The sequence below is a fragment of the Notothenia coriiceps genome, unplaced genomic scaffold, assembly GCF_000735185.1.
Source record: "Notothenia coriiceps isolate Sejong01 unplaced genomic scaffold, NC01 NC01_scaffold00037939, whole genome shotgun sequence".
Lineage (NCBI taxonomy): Eukaryota > Metazoa > Chordata > Actinopteri > Perciformes > Nototheniidae > Notothenia > Notothenia coriiceps.
Genome location: NW_011370640.1, coordinates 511,863 through 533,453, shown reverse-complemented (window position 1 = coordinate 533,453; position 21,591 = coordinate 511,863). Strand labels below are relative to the sequence as shown.

Here is a 21,591-nt window from a genome sequence, read left to right as displayed (position 1 = left end):
AGGTAGTAGTAACAATATAACAACAACAACAATAAACATTGTGTTTAGCCCGATAAATAACGGACAGTAGTTGATGGAAAAGGATGAAACTTACCCTAAATACCACGACAGCAGACAACCGATGATAAGGAAACTACAGGCCAGGGTAGAGGCAACACAACGATATATGCTTACCTGTCGTACATCTACCCGAGTAGGCAAGTCGGACCTAGAGTCGACCCCTAAACAACTTACCGGTGCTTACCAGCTCTTCAAAAAGAGGTGTTTACATCGACCGAACGGCCTTGTCTCCTTCCCGGGTAAGAACCTACCGATTACAACCCGCTATTTTTATTCGTTTTCCATGCAGCCTACTCCTTCAGGAACCGATCTTGCTACTCATAGTACAGTAGCTATACGACGAGATCCCGGGAGTCTCAGGAGGGACGTCTCAGCTAACCTGAGCTTGACGTAAAGAACGTCGATTGTGAAAGAAGCGCAATCGTTTGTTACACTTCCCGAGAACTTATTCCACTTTACTTACTGAAGAAGCACGTCGTGCTTCAGGTCTCTTCGTTCCTACACCTTAAGGATTTTTTTTTTGAACTCTCAAAAAGGTACTCCCAACACTCAAGACAAGACTGTGTGTCCCAACTACCCATTTTGCTTGTGTGTGGATGTTTTTTTTTTATCGCTCTGGGTGGAACGTTCCGGCCCTAATTGTTTTTTTGTCCTTTTTTACCGCATCTTAATTGGAGTGGTGGTAGAGTTATCTCGTTAACTGGGTTTGATCGGGGGATTTGTCCAACTTCTAAAATAGCGGACCTTTCGAACTGCCGAAAAAAAAGTTTTAGTTACCCACGCTTTGTTTTTTTTTTTACTTCTGTTTATTTAGGTTTACGTGGGAACACGTCGATAGTGTTAACTTCTGCTGACTCTTTCGCACAAAGTCCTAGTTGTTCCTTGCGGGTTGCGAGTGTCTTCGGGTAGTCACGAAGTGAGATTGACTTATCGTTAGATTACCAGTGAAAAGCGTAAACGTTTAGCTTTAGAGTCGGCTTTAAAGAAAGGAAGTTTAGATTTTTTTGCGAATCACATTAAAAAAAAAAAGACCGTGGAGTTTGACGAGTCATGTGTGTGATGACTGTCGGTTACTTCCTTCATTATTACTGCCAGTGGTTTAAGTCGGGGAACTAACGTTGGTTTTTTCCAATTAACTTAACCTACCACTTATATTGTCTCGGTAGACGCTTTGAATACTTTAAAAGTGACAGAAACTGTTGTTACAGGTTTACTGTACAAAGTTTAAATTGTTTACGGCATTTACTCGTTCGTTCCGGAATTGAACCATTTAATACGTCACTATTATGAACTAATCCAAGAGTGGGGAGGCATAACCAGGTTTGTAAACGCACTCGTTTATTTTTCTGTCGCCGTGTGCGGGGTAGAGTTTTCGCGGCTGGATTACCGACTTTCGATCCGTTACGGTAGACTAACACGTGTTGGACCTTTGTGTCACTTACAGTCGGAGGTGTGTACGACATACGTTAGCTCTGAAATGCTGTTGTAGTCTGTAAGTGTTTATCAGCCTAGGGGGGAACAAGACGATAACTATGAGAGGGCTACGGGGAATCGTCAAGGAGCGGATAAAGTTTCAGGAGGCCACTGGACAGGAGTTACTTTTAGTCTCACAACGTCGATAGTCTTTACAGACATATGAGAGTAGGGTCGACGATAATCTTTTCGCCTGGGGAACGGAATCCGGAAGGTGTTGCATCAGGGTTTAACGGAGAAACTCGTAGTAACCGGTTCTAAGAAGCTAAGCAGTCACAGTGACACAGTAAGCTCCATATTTAATACAGTGCCTTGAAACTGAAAACAGTCCCGTATTGTTTTTTTTTTTTTTGTATTGTTTTTTTTTGTTTTTTGACAGTCGTGTGAAAGTTTTACGTAGAAGCGTGACTTAAGAGGTAGTGACTTTTCCGAACCGAGGCGGACCGTTTAATAGTCACTGATGGTTTATCTTATCCGGACACAATGTCGAAGTGGCTTCTTAATTGTAAACGATTCTAAACACTTTTGACTTTATTTTTTTTATCTTTATGACTTTCGGTCATTATTTATTTTTTTTTTTGTGTTGAGAACCAAAATTTATTATTCAATGACGTTCTCTGATTTATTTTGTTTTTTTTTTTTTTTTTTTTTTTTTATTGTTTGTTTTTTTTTTTTTCAGACAAGTTTGCAAATGTCAGAGTCGCGGAGTTGTTATTATTTCGGGATTTACTTGTTTAACATGTTTTATTGTTTTAATACTAGTTTTTTTTCCTTTTTTTATTATTTATTACTCTGTATCTATTTATAGTTTACAATTATTGAGAACTTCGTGTACTGTATAGTGTTTTTTTTTTGACTTGGAACGTCTACTCCGGTATAGTGAATATAATTGGTCTTGGTTGTGTTATTTGACTTTTCTCTATATTTTTTTTGCTTTTTTTTTTTTTTTTTTCTGATGTTCTGCAACGGGAGGTTTTATTAATTTAGAGTTGTTATATTTTATGTACTCTTTTTTTTTTTTGTAGTTTGAAATTAAGAGGAGTCACTGTTTTGCGAAAAAAATGCGCTGCCGGGACCGAGGAGGTAGAGCGATGTTGTTGCTTTTGAAAGGTTGTTTAAAACAAGGCGACAAGTGCACTGTTTTGAAACTGGGCGCGAAACCCTGCAGACGTAGGTTAGTCCCTCCAAATCACTCGAAACCTACGAAGCGCGACCCGTTTATAAGTCACCGTTTATTGTCACACGGACTACACCTTGCAAACCCTCTCTGTCGAACAACAAATAATATATATATTAGGCCTGAAAACTTACACGCAGTATTATGAATTGGTGTGTGCGCTTTGTTGTGTGTGTGAGAAAGAGACGGCATATGTAATCGTCTTGTGATGAAATAGGTAGTTCACTAGAGGTTATTATTACTGTTGTGGTATTGTTATTGTGGTCTTTGGTAAGCTTCTATTTTAAAAGTCTCTTTCTCTCCCTCCCCCCTCTCTGTCTCTCTGTATTTGTCTTGCAGAGACTATCCTGTGGTGCTTGAGTAGCTGGAATTGGTTCTGAAACAGGGCCCTGCTGATAAGACAGGAAATCCACAGCATATCACTAACTCCAGCGCAATACTCTCTGTGTGTGTGTGTGTGTGTGTGTGTGTGTGTGTGTGTGTGTGTGTGTGTGTGTGTGTGTGTGTGTGTGTGTGTGTGTGTGTGTGTGTGCAATAAAGAAAATATTTGTTTTGGAATTTTGTGTTCCGTTTTTTCTTGGGCGGCCCTCAATCCAATATTGGGTACCTAAATTGGCCCTCACTCATCAAAACTTTGAGAACCCCTGGTCTAGACAGAGCACAACTGAAACATAACATCTGAGATGTAACAACATAATAAACTTCTGGCTTTACCCGTTATAAATGGATAGTCTGAAGCCCCAATGCTTCAGTTGGGCCATTCTGCATGCTGCTGCAATTCTCTCAAAAGTAACGAAGAAAATGTTCAATATCATCAGATCGGTCTAATATTGAAGCCTTGGCTCTTGGTTTTAAATGGTACTTGCTGAAAACGCTGTCACGTTGAGGGAACTCCAAATTAATTCTGTGAGGATGAGTTACATCCCTCTAAGCCAATCACATTAGCCCGCGAATATACTTGCTTTACCGAGAAAGTTGCTCCAAGTTACTGATGTTGGGCCTGCACCTTCTGATTGAAGCAAGATTCATTGCTGGCACAACCGCCTTCTAAACTGCTGCTGCTTGCTGTGCAGTCTTCCACAGCTATTCGGGCGTCTCGTGCTTGTGCTGGTCAGCAAGCCATGTTCGTGGAATACTTGGCCAGGCCAGTGATGGTGGGCCTCCATAGGCTTCACCCATTTCTGCGGACCCTGCCCCGTCTTCAGCTACTTCCTCTTTTCTGAATCAGACGTTCCTCCGGCCCCGGCTGCTGCCCTCGTTGGCCATGGTTCCTCCGTTTCCTCTCGCTCTCCCCCCGGCATGGTTTGGAGAAAGCGGAGAGGAATCAAGAAAAAAAACTAATCCAAAAATAATTCTCTTCTGCAACTCCTACTCGCTGATCACCAATTTATTGTACCAATTTTAGGATGGGTAATAAATCAATTAGGTTAAACAAAAAAGGTGTAGATGAAACAGATCCCAATCTAACATTTTAAGGGATAAACAGAATGTCACAAAATGGGTGTGTGCAATAAAGAAAATATTTGTTTTGGAATTTTGTGTTCCGTTTTTTCTTGGGCGGCCCTCAATCCAATATTGGGTACCTAAATTGGCCCTCACTCATCAAAACTTTGAGAACCCCTGCCTTAGACCATCTCATTAATTACTCATTTAGTCGTGTGTCCATGTAGCACTCGAATTGATACTGTAAAATACTTGAGAAACCTATCTCTGTGCTTCATGGACTTACACATTTTTTTAAATTGTATAAATATATAAATTACAATTGCTACTACTGTTACTGTGCACCAATGATTACAATTCTATTTTCATATCTATTTTTTAGATTTCTCTTTTATCCCATTTTTTATTTTTTATTAATTGTGTTAATTACCGCTTACATCACTCTCTCTGTTGCAGATGTGTATGTGGGTTTGGGGGTAAGGGCTGAGTAAGTGTTTGTACTGATTTGTAATACAATACAAAATCTGAATACAAATATATTTAAAAAAAAGAAAAACGTACCAGGTGTGGAGACAATGATCTGGCAGCGTGTGAGGATGGCCAGGAGAAAATCGTTGTGAATATGGACTGCAGAGGAAGGAAAATACAATGTAAGCAATTCAGATAGCTTAAACTTTTTTATAATCAAAATATAGGCCATAAATATTTTTTGCGCTTACTAACCATTCTCCTGAGCCAGCAGACGACGTGCCTCAATGTCAAACTCCTCTTTGCTGATCTTTTGTTTGAACCAAAGCTTCAGGTTCGCCCAGTAACTGCGAGGAGAGGCAACGTCAATAAAAACATCTTACTCTAAGAGCTAAGGTTAATTTACAGTATTCCTTTAAATTTCATAAAAAATGTTTATGTCAGAACAGAGTAAATACAAAATACAAAATCACTATTAAATACCCTAATTTAATTATAAAGACAATTGTTTTCTATTTTGTATTATTACACGTTTTCTGAAATGCTGTTTGAATCAACTTATGTGATCATTTGCGTACATTTTCAGAAAAGAAAATCTAAACATTTGACAAATCCAGATTAATTTTGTTTGATATATAAGAGTCAAATGTATTTCACAGGAGGAATTTGGATATATCTCAGAAAAATACCGTCAACTGGCATTAAAAGAAAAATAATGGCATTACAAAAAAATCTTACATTTTCCAAGACACTTCAGGTGAAAAACGTTAAAATATGCATCTAATTAATTATACCATGACACTTCCCCAGTTCATCACATTGAGGAATGTTTTGTGCTACAATATTTTATTAAATGTTTTGTTTAAATACAAACGAGGCACTATCTAATGCCCACTTGTGGTGTATTTAGGAGAAATCTACAAAGTTGAATTGATGCTAATTCATGATACACAAGCAGTATTCATACAAACCTACAACTTTAGTTATTTGCATTTCTTCCTCCTGAGAGCACACATTAAATAATGTATAATAACACTAGTGGCTTAATGATAACTGTTGCTTAGCAGACAGGCTGCAAACACTAGCAACCTGCTAGTTTCCACATAGCTATTAGCTAGCGTTAATGGCAAATTACTTCAGATTTCAGTAGCAAAGCAAGAACGAAAATATACAAAAACAAACACCAAATACAGTTAAACAAGCAGATATAACGGTTTACTCACTGCTTGACATTATCACCAATTGCATCAGTTAAATTCTTCTTTGCAATCTCGAGCTCGCTAGCATGAGCTGCCATGGCGTCCATAAACAGGCCTGGATTGATGTCATCAGGCGGCGACAGCGGCTTCACTTTTTTTAATCTCCAAACTTTATTGAAGCAGGTCATTTTTTGAAGAACAGGACGTAAACAAGTTCATTTATTTACCGAATTGCGGATAATAGTGGCTAGAATAATCAATAGATTCACGATATTAATTTCCCTCTGATATTCTGTAATTGGTAAAGAATGCTAAATAATACATTTCGAACAATATTTCCATATGTGTTTACTGACAATTCCAAAGAAGATGGGACAAGGTTTGAGGTTGAGCTCGGCAAGAAGTAGGCTACAATATTTAGAGCACCATTACATGAGAAAAAACTTTGCAAGGTAAAACATTTGTATAATTTTAGGAAACTTCTCTATTTGTATTTAAGACAATCACCGATATTGTATTAAAAGTATATGTTTTGCAAGTTACTCTAATGGCATAAAAGCTTTGTGGTAACCTCAGCAGCTCAATTATAAATGTTCCCACAGGTGGGTCAATATCACTATGAAGTAACTTTGGTGTCCCCATCAGAATCACTCAGTTACTATGAAAATGTAGCAGAATAATGCAACTCTGAGGTCTTATTATAAATGGCGAAACATTTACACACATATCAGTACAATGATAAGTCTCTTGAAATGTGTTTCTTTCATTTTATACCTTATTTTTTCATTAGATGTACGTGATTTTGGCATGTCCCACACACTGCTCTGCAGACTCTGACACGTCAACATCGGGTGGGACGGGTGGGACATGTGTGGGACATTATTGCAAACTATTTGTACCATGTCCACCCTGTCAGCAAGCCTTCCATGACAGGGTGGACATGGTACAAATAGTTTGCCATAATTTCATTATTATCCAAATACTTTTTTCATGAACTGAAATATATTGTTGAGAAAGGGACTATAGCTTTCTGAAAATGTACATTTTATAATCACTATGTAATTACAATGTTTTGAATGTTGTCCATGACAGGGTGGATACATTTTGCTGTTTGCATGTACTTGCAGTTAATTTATAAAAAGTGTGGTAGCTTGACCAACATCCATTTCTAACAGCATAACGTATACTTAATACAATGAATATGAAGTTCAATGGAAAATTGGAATTTTGGAAATGGGGAAGTCTCAAATGCACTGTATGGTGATATTGACTCAGGTAAAGAAACCTCAGCTAAACCCTTTCACAAAATCAGAGAAATGGCCCCCATTTCCAGAGAAAACTATAGGAACTGCAAAAAAACAAAAACTATTGATTTTTGCCAATTGAAATGAGATGTGAATTAATCCGAATTCATAAGACAAACTTCTAGGAAGACATGTCCCTTGGACCAAAGGCATGTTTCTGTCAAACCAGAAATCCTACATAATTAATGTTATCATTACATTATACATAACATATAACTTATTTAATCATAAACTTGAACAGAATGTCAGCAAGTGTTTTTAATCAATGAAAAAGTACGGCTTATCTCCTGTTCTCCTTTACAGTGGTATGGATAGGTAGTAATACTACTCCACCACTAGATGGTATCATAGTACGGTTTAAATCCTGCAAGGTCCAGTCCACTGACATCTTGTGACAGTAGAACTGAGTAAAAGGAGGAAATCGACCATAGAAACTGGACATATTTTATCAAAGTGTCATCAAACTTAACTTTAGCAAGGTCAAGGTGCATTGGAACCAATATGTAGTGCAATAAGAATCTCCATTGCCAGGAAGAAGTGACTTGGCTATTGCGAGCAGTTCAGGACGAGTTTTTACGGCAGCCCCAATTTTCTTTTGGATTGAGAAAGCTTTATTGAAAAAAGATGATATAAACTGAGAATATAACATGGGCTCATTAGAGAGGATGAGAAGTACAGCAGGGTAGACGTGCAACACAAATTCCAAGAATGCTCTGGGGATGAACTATTAACAACATTGTATGAAATTACCTTTATTGTGTTTGTCCATAGTACTTTAATAATTTCCATGACCTCCTTCCAACAAATCACACTGTCGTAATAGTTTTAATGAAATTGGAAAACACTTTCATTCAATTAGAAGGAAGTATCCCATCCAATTATACCAACAAACTATGTTACTGCTGTAAGTGTTTTTTATTATTGTTCACTGGGCTGGATGTCTCTGTGGTTCCTTCTGTTGTGCTCTGTGGCTTTTTGGCTCATGCCCCCTGTTGAACCCGCTGAGGCTAGAGGCCTTTTTTGTTTTTCACTGTTTTAACGTGTAAAAACAGTTGAGCCGTCAAAGCGGTCGCTCCTTTGGCACTGTTGCTCCAGGTGGTCCTGAAGCCTTAAACAGACCTCGATGACTCAAACCATTTATCACAACAAGTGAAATCTTATGAATCATACAGCTAACAGTCATGCAGACTATTAGTGTGTCCTCCAATCCACTGACTAATGCTGACTCCGCAGTGTTCTGAGGTCATATGTCTGTTAGAAATCCATTAGAATGATAAAGGGCTTCAAGGTTTGAGTCTAGAATAAATAAGCTTTCCTTGCCAACCGCATGAACAATGAAAACCATCTGAATTTTCTGGTCACTAATAGATGTATTCAACATATCTGTTACCTGGCAGCTGAAACTGGAGCTCACATCTCGTGGCTGAAGTGCTCTGTTGTTTGTTATCTGTAGGATGTGATTGGTGTGTATTACCTTCCTTCTGTTAAAAAAAGGCATTAAAAGGCATTAAAATAAATCAAAAATGACTATCTCAATGCTTGCTTGTGCCTTTCACAGCTAAATTAAACATCCCTCTGCTGTATATTTTAGACTAATATGGGAGAGTGGAAACTGTAGCCTGGTGAGACTTCCCAGAACCCTCCAAGTGATCATCCATCTTAAACAAGTGTCTGTTAAGCTTTAAATCAAAAGGGCACTTAGGAACGGACTTAGCTATGGAATTGTTTAACTTTCCCAGTTAGGGCAAAACATTTGTCACAGTGCTTATTTTCAAAGAAAACAGCTCCACTTCCTGTCTGTTGATTTGCTGCTTGACGTTCACTGAACTTATTGGGGCTAATGAGTCACTCTCACGGACATTCCCCACACAGCAGATGTCTTTCAGCAAACAGCGGCAGAGCCAGCTTCTTCCACAAATCTTCCGATCCTGGTGCCATCTCGGTGGTGGGACTCATAGACAGCGATGCTTCACTCAGTGACAAAGAGGGCTTTCACCTCTGAAACATGCAGCGGTTCTCCGAGGACCACACTGCACGAACACTCGGCCATCCCCAGTCTGTTAGCCCAGTATTTGTGTTACACAGGCCTGAGTGTGGTCCCCCTTACCAGAGCCAGGGATGTCACCTTCCCTGTACCAACGTCTGAATTCCCAGTGGTTTGGGTTTTGTGGGATAATCATGCATTTCCATACCCCCAAGAGGCTATTTAAAATGTAAGAGTTCAGTGTTTGTTGGGCAGAGTTATTGGAAGACTTCAGTTACAGCTCCTGTGGTGATGAAGCATCCCACAGTAAGTCTCTTGGTTGGATATAGTCTCGACGTCTGAAAGGCAGAGTTGGGACAGGAAGGTGTTGGAGTTAAAGAACAAGTACGCTAACTGTTCAATAAAACTCTTTGGCATGGGCTCAGATTGTTGAAGACAGAGTTTGAGACTGCACTTGACATTTTCAGCTGTGTTTGTGGCCTGTTAGGGATAATTGTTGTCTTACTTGATCTGATTTATTGTTAAGTTCATAATTTGACAATGTGTTTGTTTTCCTTCTTTACCAGAGCGAGAAGAAAATACCAGTAGGCCTTCCAGTCTTGTGTGTTGGCTACGCTAAATGTGAAGCTAGGCCCAGGCCATTAGCTTGTGTTAGCATCAAGAAAACAAAAACACGGGGAAAGAGCCATACTGAATCTACTCAAGTCAAAAAATACCAGCCAGTACATATCAAGGTCACTAATTAACACGTTATCTAGTTTGTTGAATCACGAGTTGTGGTTTCCGAGGTTTTATGTGTTGCTGTTTTTCCTGGCGTATAGCGACTGGGCACAGTAACATAGGTCGGAAGTTTCAGCACTTAACCACTTGTAAAACCACAACTTGACGTTTTTTTTATATTTTCTGTATGAATAAAACATGCACGATATAAAATGTTTAATAGGGAGTTTTGAAACTTAGGACAGAACCAAGCTAGCTTTGTCTGCTGCAGTCTTTATGCTAACGTTGGCTAACCACCTGCTGGCTCTATATTCATCTATTCAAGCCTGAGTCTCAAGAAAACTTTTTTAAACGTTTTGACTGATCTGATGACATTGTGCTTTGTTTGGTGGACCAATAAAAATACACAGTGAAAAAGAGTTTTGTAGTTCAGGTTGAGGGCCAGAATTAAATTGATCCAGACATGCAATACATTTTCCTTCTGCAACCGCTAAAAAAACAAAAATGTTATCTGCATGACTCTCACAAGATAAGTTTGAAAGGGGCAGGAAATCTGAACAAAGATTACAAATGACCAAATCAAGAGCTAAGTATGACTTGGTTAACAGTATGAATCAGCATGTCACATGAGAAGAGTTCTTCTGAATCCAAATGAGGAAGAATGTCCCTTCAAGTGACGCTAAAGTTCTATGCTACAACTGTTATTGTTATATTGTTAAGTGGAGTCATATAGTGACTCATTGGTTTCAGCTTTTATTGCTGCACATTTTAACATATAAAACCTTTTTTTATTCAACATCGTTTTTTTACATGTTCATAAACATGTTTCCATGTCCAGCTGGCTGTGACCGTTCTCGTTTCTTGGCGTTTTGTTGCTTTATAAAAGTTTTTTGAAGAGATGGGTGTGAGGGCTATTGTGGTCACTAAGAAGAAACACTCACAATATGAGGTTTCTATTTTTGTCTGAGACACCAAAGGCAATGCAGCTCCGTTGTTCAAAGCAGACCCAACTGTTCAAAAAAAGGAAAATAAACCCCCAGCTCCCCTCTCCTCTGGGATGGCTCCCCTAAAAGGATGCCGCTTTCCTTCCATACCGGTGATTACAGAGTGTAGGCCCACTGACTTTAAAAGATATTTTACGAAAACATACAACTCAAGCACTTTTGTGTGGAAAGAATGTAAATGTCTCTGTATTTATAAGGAAGAGTGGGGGAATATAACTCGGAAATTTGGACTGATTCCATCCCAGTTCATCCCCTCCCTGCTCTCTTTTTCTTTTTTCATCGTGTCTGGTTTTCAGCAATGTGTTTCTCGTTGTCTGTCCCATTGCCTAACTTTCAACACGCTTGGTTGGCATATTTTTCATGCTCAAAAACAACTCGTCAACAAAATGCTATTCCATTTTTCGTTTTTTTCCATTAACAATGATAATTTTTCCCAGAATCATACTGAAATTACATCAACAGCCAAATGAGAAAAACACATAACAGCAATTTCCATACGTGCAAGCTCACTTTAGGAATGATTGTCATTTATACAGTTAGGACATTTGTTATTTTCTCTATAGGATCATTTACTGTTCCCTCAGGACACCTGGCCCTTTTACCTGTTATGATAAGTTAATTGTACACATAAATTATCATTTCTGGTCATCTGCACTTGGACAAAGTAGTTTAACATAGAGTATTAATGTTGTTAAACCAGGCTGTTTTTGTAATCTAGTGTATATAAAAATATGTATTTAAACCACATTCCTTCTCAATCTCTTTAAGGTGCTGGCCTTTTTTAGATTTGGATGTGGATACAGAGTATAAATATCTGTATTAACAAGATGTATTTTCCAGCTATATAAGTTATATACCATGTATGAGTGTTCCCTCCACATGTTTATCTTGGCAAGGTAGGAAAAGCTGCTTTTAGATCCTGTGAGGCTAAAGCTTATGAATGAAATCAATATGAAGGTTCTGTAAGGACGTGGCACCTCGTCTCCTCTGGGTGACCCAGTAATGAGGAAAACACTGCAGTCTCATAAACATATAGACAGATTGCATGATCTGGCTGTACATCTTCTGAAATTATACTTAATTTGCCTGCACCAACATATTTGTTGATAAAAGTAGCAGTATGGCTTACTATAAATAGGAATGCCCCCTAAATCCCTCTTTTTGTGCATCTATTACCATATAAAGTGAACAGTCCATGTCTGTAACAGAAGGCAGTTCAAGTCACTACTGATGATTGGTTGCCTCCATTGGGGAAGTTCTTTTATCAACGAAGAACCAGTTGCTGATGACTTATCCAGTCACAATGTTTCTCCCTGGCCTCCACAGTTGCCACTGGTTCAGCCTTGCTTAAAATATCTCCTCAGTCTATGGGCCTGATCAGCATACGGACAGCCTTCATAGAGTAGAAGCCTCCACCATAGTCGGCCCAGAAAATCCCATCTTGGAATTTGCTGCGGTAAACGCCTCCGGTGTACCAGACACCGTTCAGATTAGCTTGACCGCAAGCGTTGTACCACCAGCCTCCTTTATGGAAATGGGCACAGTTACCTGTAGTAGGGAAACAGGAAGGTTAATGACAGTGTTCTTTTATAAAACATATACATATTTACAGTTTTTATATAAAATCGTTGGTTTCTATTTTGCCTTTTCAAGATAGAGCGACCAGATCTCTGGTGCTTCTGACTTGTAGATGTTAGCATGTAACGTTTGCTGGTTTTCAGTGCTTGCTAGCGAAGGCTACTCTTTAGCTGCTTACATGCTCAAAATTATGGACAAAGAAGTGGAAGATGTGATTTTGTGCAATTTGCCCGGTCATAATAACTTTCAATTTTCATTTGGGAATGCATATTATGGTAATTGCATCATAAAGCATTACAGGATTCGTGGGACTGATGCCATATTTTATTGGTCTTTAATCTATTATGACCCTGTTAGAGAAATCTGGATTTCAAGAATGTGTAATGGGTATTTATTAAGAGACTTTGAAGGTTTTATTTTTGACCAATATATAATGTTTGCTAGATTAGATGTGAAAACTAGGCACAATTTCAATAAATAATCATAATGCATTTTAAAGGTCATCTACCTGAGTAGGCGTCCTTGTCTCGATCCAGAGTAGTGAACTGTTTGCCGTTGTCGCTGCTCATGGAGTCCCCGGCGTTGCCCTGGTAGGTGCCCAGTCGCAGACGGTATCCCTCGCTCTCAGGCTCTAGATGGAAGCTGCTGTACTGAGCGTACACCTTCTTGTCCATCCAGTCCTCCAGCTCCACAAGCAGCTTGTAGTCCCCCTGCCTCCCCAGGTTGTAGATGCCCTCCAGGCCGAGCCAGTATTCCCCGTCTATGTTGCCAAAGCCGCTCTGAATCAAAGGAAAATTAAAAGGAGGGTTAGAGAAAGATCACAGGAAATAACGAGCATTGTTTTTCATGTGGTAGCCTGAGGAGTTGTTGAGAATTGTTTGGGAAGATAAAACCCCCTTGTGAATAAGGCTGTGGGATTGTAACAGAACAAACAAGAGTTTTCTTTTTGATGACGTTCGGGTTGTGGTTCTGTAGTTAAGACAAACTACAAAGCTTCAAAAGGAAAAAGCTGTTGCAAAAGATTACCACCCTGTCCTTGAAATGATTAAAAAGACATGTTGTAGAGTGTAGGCAGCAAAATAAGCATCCATCCTCGAAATGCTGGTTCATCACTTAAACCCAACAGAGCTCTTAGATCACGGCTGCTGGTGAAAATGGCCTTGGCGCGTATGTTGAATAACAACGAGCAATGTACATCTGGCCATGTGCCTGAAGAACACTTCACTTGGTAGAGGAGGTTGAGGTTTGGGATTGGGGATTAGCTTGGTGAGCCAGCAGATGATGAACGATGTAGGGTTTCAGTCCAGGGCCTCCTCTCTGGTGCTGTGTGTGTGTACTTGTGGTGGCTTTTTGAAAGAGCACAGAGGCAAATAAATGTTGAAGAGAGCAATTTAGCTTCCAGTTACACATGCACGAGCCTGGCGAGGTTGAACGGAACACTGGATCGCTGAGGCTGCCAGCCACGATATACTCCATCTTATTCTCACATAGCTTTGATGAGAGGGTCTATATGTTGCGCAAGCCAACCAGCTATTCATCCAGGAAGGCTCCATAGTAGTCGCGGTTTGGAAAGAAACCTCTGCAGTTTGAGCTACGGAACATACCTTCCTAGTGGGCCATCTAATGTTTCATAATGGGAATCTCAAACCAGATAACCCTCCACGAATACTGCTGCTGACGGGGCGTTAAATTTTACAGTTAGTGAAAACACAAGGAATCTGGCCTAGGAAATAGTCCAGACCCCAGAGGGTTCCGCTACATGGGTCATACAGGACTGTCTCAGAAAATTAGAATATTGTGATAAAGTTCTTTATTTTCTGTAATGCAATTAAAAAAACAAAAATGTCATACATTCTGGATTCATTACAAATCAACTGAAATATTGCAAGCCTTTTATTATTTTAATATTGCTGATTATGGCATACAGCTTAAGAAAACTCAAAAATCCTATCTCAAAAAATTAGAATAGTTCCTCAGACCAAGTAAAAAAAAAAGATTTATAACAGCAAAACACAATCAAACATTTGAAAATGTCCATTAATGCACTCAGTACTTGGTTGGGAATCCTTTTGCACGGATTACTGCATCAATGCGGCGTGGCATGGAGGCAATCAGCCTGTGGCATTGCTGAGGTGTTATGGATGCCCAGGATGCTTCAATAGCGGCCTTTAGCTCATTAGCATTGTTGGGTCTGGTGTCTTTCAGCTTCTTCTTCACAATACCCCACATATTCTCTATGGGGTTCAGGTCAGGGGAATTTGCAGGCCAATCGAGGACAGTAATGCCATGGTCAGTACACCAGTTACTGGTGGTTTTGGCACTGTGGGCAGATGCCAGATCATGCTGGAAAATGAATTCCTCATCTCCATAGAGCTTTTCAGCAGACGGGAAGCATGTAGTGCTCTAAATCTCTTGGTACACAGCTGCATTTACTCGGGGGCTTGAATGAAACACAGTGGACCCACACAGCAGCTGACATGGCTCCCCAAACCATCGCTGACTGTGGGAACTTCCACTGGATTTCAAGCAACTTGGATTCTTGCTCCTCTCCCAGCTTTTCTCCAGACTTCTGGCGCCTTTGACTTCCAAGATGAATACAAAACTTGCTTTCGTCTGAAGAGGACTTTGGACCCTGTGCAACAGTCCAGTGCTTCTTTTTCCTAGCCCAAGTCAGACGCCCTCTTCCAGTTGATCTTGAGTTCAGAAGTGGCTGACCATGGGGAATACGGCTATTGTAAGCCATTTCCCGACACGTCTGTGAACACGTGACTTTCGATACCTGGACTCGCTTCAGTCGCACTGTCTTTGAAGCTCCCCCAAATTCCTGGAAGCGACTCTTTCTTTCACAATGCCTGTTAAGGCTCGCGTCATCTCTCTTGCGTTGGCTGCAGCGTTTCTGCCACATTTCCCCTTCCAACACGACTTTTTGGTGGATGTGCTTTGAAACTGCCTCTGTGAACAGCTTGCTCTTTGAGAAACTTTTCTTTTTGTGTCCTACCCCTCCCTGATGGAGGGTGTCAATGACGGGTCCTCTGACAGCAGTCCAGATCAGCACGTCTTCCCATAACTTGTTGATTTAGTTTACTGAACCAAGCTGAGTGTTTTTCAAGGCTCAGGAAACCCTTGCAGGTGTTTCGAGTTAATTAGACGATTCAAGTGATTCGTTGAACACCCTACTAGTATACTTTTTCATGATATTCTAATATTTAGAGATAGGATATTTGAGTTTTCTTAAGCTGTATGCCATAATCAGCAATATTAAAATAATAAAAGGCTTGCAATATTTCAGTTGATTTGTAATGAATCCAGAATGTATGACATTTTTGTTTTTTTAATTGCATTACAGAAAATAAAGAACTTTATCACAATATTCTAATTTTCTGAGACAGTCCTGTATACTGTAACAGCCCCCATGTTGTCTTTAGATGACACAAATATTGAAGTTGGCTCAGGAGAGAAGACAGAAAAATAAGACAGACAGGGTGGGGGAAATGTCATATGTCAACACCTTGTAGCTATCCCAGTTCCTGAAGAAGTTAATGGATCCGTCTCGCCTGCTCTGGATAACGGTCCAGCCGCCGTTGTCGATGTCCTGTTCACACCAAGCCTGCACTGGCCTTTCTGCTTCGTCTGGTCTGATCAGGTACATGCCGCTGGTGCTGTGGCCAGCTTCCTGCGCGTCGAGACAGTCTCTGAAAGGACCTGAAGGAAAGGACAAAAGAGAGAGGTGGGCATCTAGCCGTGGCTATTTAGCTTTTAGCAGGAATATATCTGGTTTCATTTTTTCCCCATTTTGATTACATGTAGCTACGTTCATGTGGCAAAACTCAGTTTGTTGTGAAAGTTTCAAAGGAAATTTTTCAATGCCCATTTTTTTTCTGACAGCCTATTATTTTGAGACCTCAGAAGTCAGAAAAAGTATGCAATTGGAAAAGGCCCATTGTTCTGACAGTCTGTTTTCCTTCAAATAAGTGGCCAGTTCTAAAAAAAAACACACAGGAACAGATGGCTAATTATTATGCAAAAGACGTCATTTGACCTTACAGACTTTATTTTTCTTCTTAGGGCAAAAGCATTACCCGCCTCACTCTGCTTTTGATTGGCTAGAATTTGTTGCCTTTGTAGGTTTCGTTGGTTATGTTTAGGCAGGAGAAGTGAGTCTAAGGATTTAGGGTTAAACCTATGGGTTAAACGCAATATAAATATTAAAACATGTATCAAAGAGTCTGATTCAGGTTGAAACTCAGTTTGGGTTTGCATGACAATTTGACTCTGTTGTTTCAGAACATGATTAAGAGACATTTAAAATTGAAGTCTGACAGAGGGTTGAACTTTTAGGGAAACTGGTAAACAAGAATAAAATCACACAAACAAAGAGTAATAAAAAACACATTTATCCAGCAAAGATGTTTACCATGTCCTTAAGGAACAGCGGTAGGGAGTCAGGCAAATAAAATGACTTTATAAGATATGACTTGCCCCATTTGTGGTATGAAAACAAAACAGGAACAACTTAATACATATTTTGTAAAACCACTGCGATTAACTGCATTTTTCCAAAGTAATTCAACATTCTCATTAGCATAGCATGTTTACTTAATAGCCTATGAAGCAATGAGTTTATTTGAAGGGGGAGCAACCCTCTCCAGGCTAATGGTAAAATAATAATGTAAAGGTTTAGTCCATTCATCCCATAAAGTATAGCAGAAGTGCCTCTCTGTGGTTTTTGAGGGGTATATACATCAGCCTGGGTTTTGTCTACATCTCACATGCAATGGAACAGTCTTGTAAGGGATCAATTTCGTACACAGCTGTACTGAAATCCTACACACTTTATTATTCTTGGGCGAGGGCAATCTAAATGTGTCAGGAATTTACTGTTGATGAGCAAAATCGCACTGGTTAGGTCTTTCTTTGCTTTGCTTTAGGTCCCCTGCCTCAGTTGAGACGTTACAACATATTTATTTCCATCCTGGTTTGTGTTCTTTCTGTTGAGCCGGCAGCAGAGTTCCAGCTGAATGTGCAAATCTTTGACCTTTGAAAATTAGACCACTGGTCTGCCTGCAGCTGTTTTCAAACTTAGGAATTTATATTTTGTCACGGCTGGCCTCCAAAGTCAAGACTGCTTTACATTTAACCATGACTTGCATTACATTTTCACGTTTGAAACAATGAATACATTATTGAAATGTAATGGATGGATTGGTGGATTCTTCTCTCACTTACCTTCAGCACTGAAGTTTCTAGGTGGAGGTTTCTGAACTTCCAGGGTGCCGCCCGTGGGTGACAGCCCAGAGCGAGAGCCCCTTTCTCGGGCAAAGCCTCGGTTGTTGTCCCTCTGGATCTCATTGGTGAAACGTGGCACACTAACAGGAATGTTCTCAGGCACCACCTGCACAAGTGGAGGTCCCAAGGGTGTCTGGTCATGCCTGCGGCTGTACACCTGCATGCATTGCTCCTCAAGTGCCCCAATCAGCACTGACTGGTTGTTCACTACAGCAGACAGGGCTGCGTATTTGGACTCCAGCTCTTTGTACCGGGATGCCAGACGCAGTGACTCTGAGGTGGCATTGAGGATGCGCGTCTCCAGCTGCGCCAGCTCCAGCGAGTTGTCCCTCTTCCTGATGATCTCGTGAAGCAGCTGCATGTACAGCTGGGTCACTCTGGAGTTCATGTTCCTGCTCTCTTTCCTCAACAGCTTCATTTCATTCACTAAGTTGCCGTCCACATCCACCACCAGCTTCAAAGTTTCCGTCTCCCTACGCTGCTTCGACAGGAGGTCCCGCACTCCAGCCACATCCAGGCGTGTCACTCGATCCTTGTCGGTAGAGTAACCGCGGGCGGCACATATGGGTCCTGTGATCTTCTGCTCAGGAACCAGGAAGGTGTAGGAGCACTTCTTGCTTTCCCCATTGGCCTCTGGAGCCCTTCGTATCCGGGACAGGATGGGGCTCTTTGTGAGGGCTTGGCTGTTGCCACAAAACGACAGACCAACAAGGATAAATACGCTCCATGATCCAGACCCCATGGTTCCTTCTCTCTTTACCACCAAGTAGCTTAAGATCTATCACAAAAAAAAAAGTTTGGACCATTTTACATAAAAGTTGGTACACCCATGTCCCCCCTTAATGAATGTTAATAATGTTCATCCTGCATTAACATCGGGTCAAAATATGTCAAATACATTGGTTTAAAACTAAAAAACTGCCCACAATGACCATGTAGATTATTTTAAGTTTATGATCCTCAGCATGTGTGAACATGTAAGCAAACTGATGTAAGCGTTTAGCTTACTTATTTAGCATTACACATGTTAACATTGCCATTGTGAACAGGTTAGCATAACGATATTAGCATTTAGCCAACTTATTAAGCAGTAAAGTGTTTATATGATATGAAATCCGGAAAACATTTTAAAAGAATAAAATAATACTTAATTCCGTGTGTTCTTGCTTTTCTCTTTGAAAGTCATCACATAACGGCATTGTAATACACGGTTCGGCTGCATTAAATATTACAGATCTGCCGTAGTTCTTTATTTATAGAGCCCTGATGAGAAGACCTTTGGAAAAACTGGAAGAAATGCCGCCGAAACTGAAGACTTGACGTGGATCATATATATATCAACAATTAAACAACATCTTCAATTTTTCTTCACACAATTCGTCTCCTCGCAGTATCAAAACTAATTCGGCTGACTTTTACATTTGATCCAATTGGTAGATAGGTTATATTTACACCATAACGGTGCACAGCTGATAAAAAAGGACTTGTAGTTTTTAAAGATATTATTGATTTTCTTTGAATATAAGAATGTAAATACTGAGTCTGAAATAGTAGAGCAATATGCTGTAAAATTATGTGAAAGCATGAATAAAACTACACATCTTCAGATGTTGTACATACATAAGTGTCCTACACTAATAATAAAAAGTTATTATGGCTGTGTGCACCTTGTGTCTGCTTTAAGGGTTGTTTATATTTCACATCATTAATCAGAATCTGCAAAGAAACTCAAATAAATGTAGTGGAGTAAAAATACCAGGTTAACCTCTGAATTGTAGTGGAGTAGAATTACAAAGTAACAATGAGCTGTCATGTGGGTATATATTAATGCTGCGCATTATGGACACAAGCAATTTTCACCCATTTATTAATTATATGTTTTACATTTGATAACACCAATGTGTTTAATACTGGCAACTTCTAATTGTGGGAAAAACGAAAACGTTCAGTAGAGACGTCCCATAGCATGTGTAGTCCTGGAGGGGCGTTCGATTCCAGTTTTGGATTGTCCTGGCGTGGTTTCGTTCCATTCAACAGAATTTTGAATGCTCGGCCGTAACCTTGGCGCACTGCCATTCCAACATCCATCCCAGAGCTTGAAGTTAATCACGGTGACTGGGTCCAAGACGATAGCGTGGATATTTAGGGTAGGTGTAGTGTCTTCGCCATCCAAACTCGAAATGCGGTACATCTGTTTCCGGTTATTTTTATTTTGAAATTCAGTTCCTGACGACGCCAAAAAAAACAGAGATTATTTGAATTAAAGGCAAATAAATAAAAACAAGGATAATTGTGTGTTATTGGTGAGTAAAGTAACAGTGGTGTTATCTTGAAAAGGAATAACAGATAGAAGAAAAAAAAGATGTTGACGAGTGTATATACAGATTTCATTATCCTGAAGCTCTCAGCCGCCATGTTATTTCCTCACAGACGCAACAAAAGTCCGAAAGTGTGTACGAATTTAAAATTAAAAACAAGTAATTGTGGCTTTGATATTGAGTAAGAACTATGCTTTTTATGGAAGCCCACAGCTTCGGTCTTCCTATGTAACACGTAATTGTCGGGTGAGACTACAATAGAAATACATTGCTTTTAAAATCGTTGCTGGGTGCAACCACGGAAAAAGAAGGGGAAAATCGTGTTGGTGAACACGAATCAATAGATATTAAAAAGTCGTGTTGGTGAATACGAAATGCCGGTTGCAGACTGGGTTGGCAACCACCAATGTAGACAAGTATTTTGCCTTTAATGCTGCTTGCCGCTGTGCAGCTGTTTTGCCTTGGTCAACCAAGTTAAAATGGAATTCATAGTGGTTTATTAAATTGTTAAATAACATTTTTTGACTATTTGTAATGTTATGTAGTTTGTAAGACCAGTAGTTATCATGTGGGCGATAGTGCAGCTTGTTGCTAATTCTGCGTTCACACCGGACGGTGGGTGCGAGTGCGACTTTTGGCGCGTCGCGGAGTTTAGCATGTAAAGTCAATGCAGAGACACGATCAGACGGCGAGATTCGGCTCCGACGGCGCGGCATGACAGGCGTGTGGGGCGCGGCCCGGCGGGGCGAAATTCACGCGATTGAGGCGAGGTTGAAGAGGGCCGGTCAAACGGGCGAGAGTTCAATTTTTTCAACTCGAGGCGTCGAAATGTCACGTGGAGCGCGTTCTCCGCGGAAGCCAATCAGAGGTCATATACAGCGCTGCCGTCACTGACGTTCAACCAGAAAAGGACATCAGCCCCATTAGGCTGTAGCAGTTAGCACTAGGGTGGGCGATACCACAGAAAATCTGGATTCGAGTCCCGAGAACAAGTATTTCAGGGCCAGTATCGCCGGGATACCGATACGTTTTGTTAATTGAAAAGCGTCTTTATGTACTTTCATAGAGGCGGAGAGCTGCCGATGACATCATTTTTGAGGCTGGAAATCATCATAAATAGACTAAATGCTGGGAGGGATGTCATTTTGCGGAGTTGGAGGTACAGACAGGACAGTTTGTTTAGTAGACAGAAGTAAAGTGCGTGGTTGGTCTTTGTGCAGGGAATGTTAAAGTGCGAAACATGAGAAAATAACAGATAGCGAAGAGTGGCCAGGGAGTAGGGCGAACTGTCTTCGTTGGCGGGAGCGACATCAGGCGAGTGTCACAGTGCGTGCCACACGAAGCGGCTGCTCTTGTCTCTGCAGCGCCATCGATGGCGGTGTTCGTGGGTGTGGTGCACGTCAGCGGAGTCGCGCGTGGTGGCGGCTGTCGCTGCGGCCTGCCGCTGCTGTGCAGTCGAGGGCGTTGGGAGGTAGTCACGCGCGCTGCGCGGTGCGCGGGAGCGTTCGGAGGAGGGAGGAGGGGACTACGGAGGCGCCTGGGAGGTTGCGACAAGATTTAGAGAAAGAGTAAATAAA

The 21,591-nt window shown here is 40.6% G+C and overlaps 2 protein-coding genes across 2 annotated transcripts in view; both read right to left on the bottom strand.

Moving 5' to 3' along the window:
* Positions 1-5,928, bottom strand: part of tada1 (transcriptional adaptor 1) — a 19,361-nt gene extending 13,433 nt beyond the window's left edge. Inside the window, exons 1-3 of the mRNA XM_010797457.1 lie at positions 5,845-5,928; positions 4,877-4,968; positions 4,715-4,780 (exon numbers count right to left, since the gene is read on the bottom strand). Of these exons, the coding sequence (XP_010795759.1) occupies positions 4,715-4,780; positions 4,877-4,968; positions 5,845-5,927 (241 nt within the window). The 5' untranslated portion in view covers position 5,928. The remainder of the gene's footprint in view (positions 1-4,714; positions 4,781-4,876; positions 4,969-5,844) is intronic.
* A 4,160-nt stretch (positions 5,929-10,088) lies between these two features.
* Positions 10,089-21,591, bottom strand: part of LOC104967899 (angiopoietin-related protein 1-like) — a 23,944-nt gene continuing 12,441 nt past the window's right edge. The window contains exons 2-5 of the mRNA XM_010797437.1: positions 17,637-18,474; positions 15,919-16,112; positions 12,919-13,189; positions 10,089-12,380 (exon numbers count right to left, since the gene is read on the bottom strand). Of these exons, the coding sequence (XP_010795739.1) occupies positions 12,193-12,380; positions 12,919-13,189; positions 15,919-16,112; positions 17,637-18,438 (1,455 nt within the window). The 5' untranslated portion in view covers positions 18,439-18,474 and the 3' untranslated portion in view covers positions 10,089-12,192. The remainder of the gene's footprint in view (positions 12,381-12,918; positions 13,190-15,918; positions 16,113-17,636; positions 18,475-21,591) is intronic.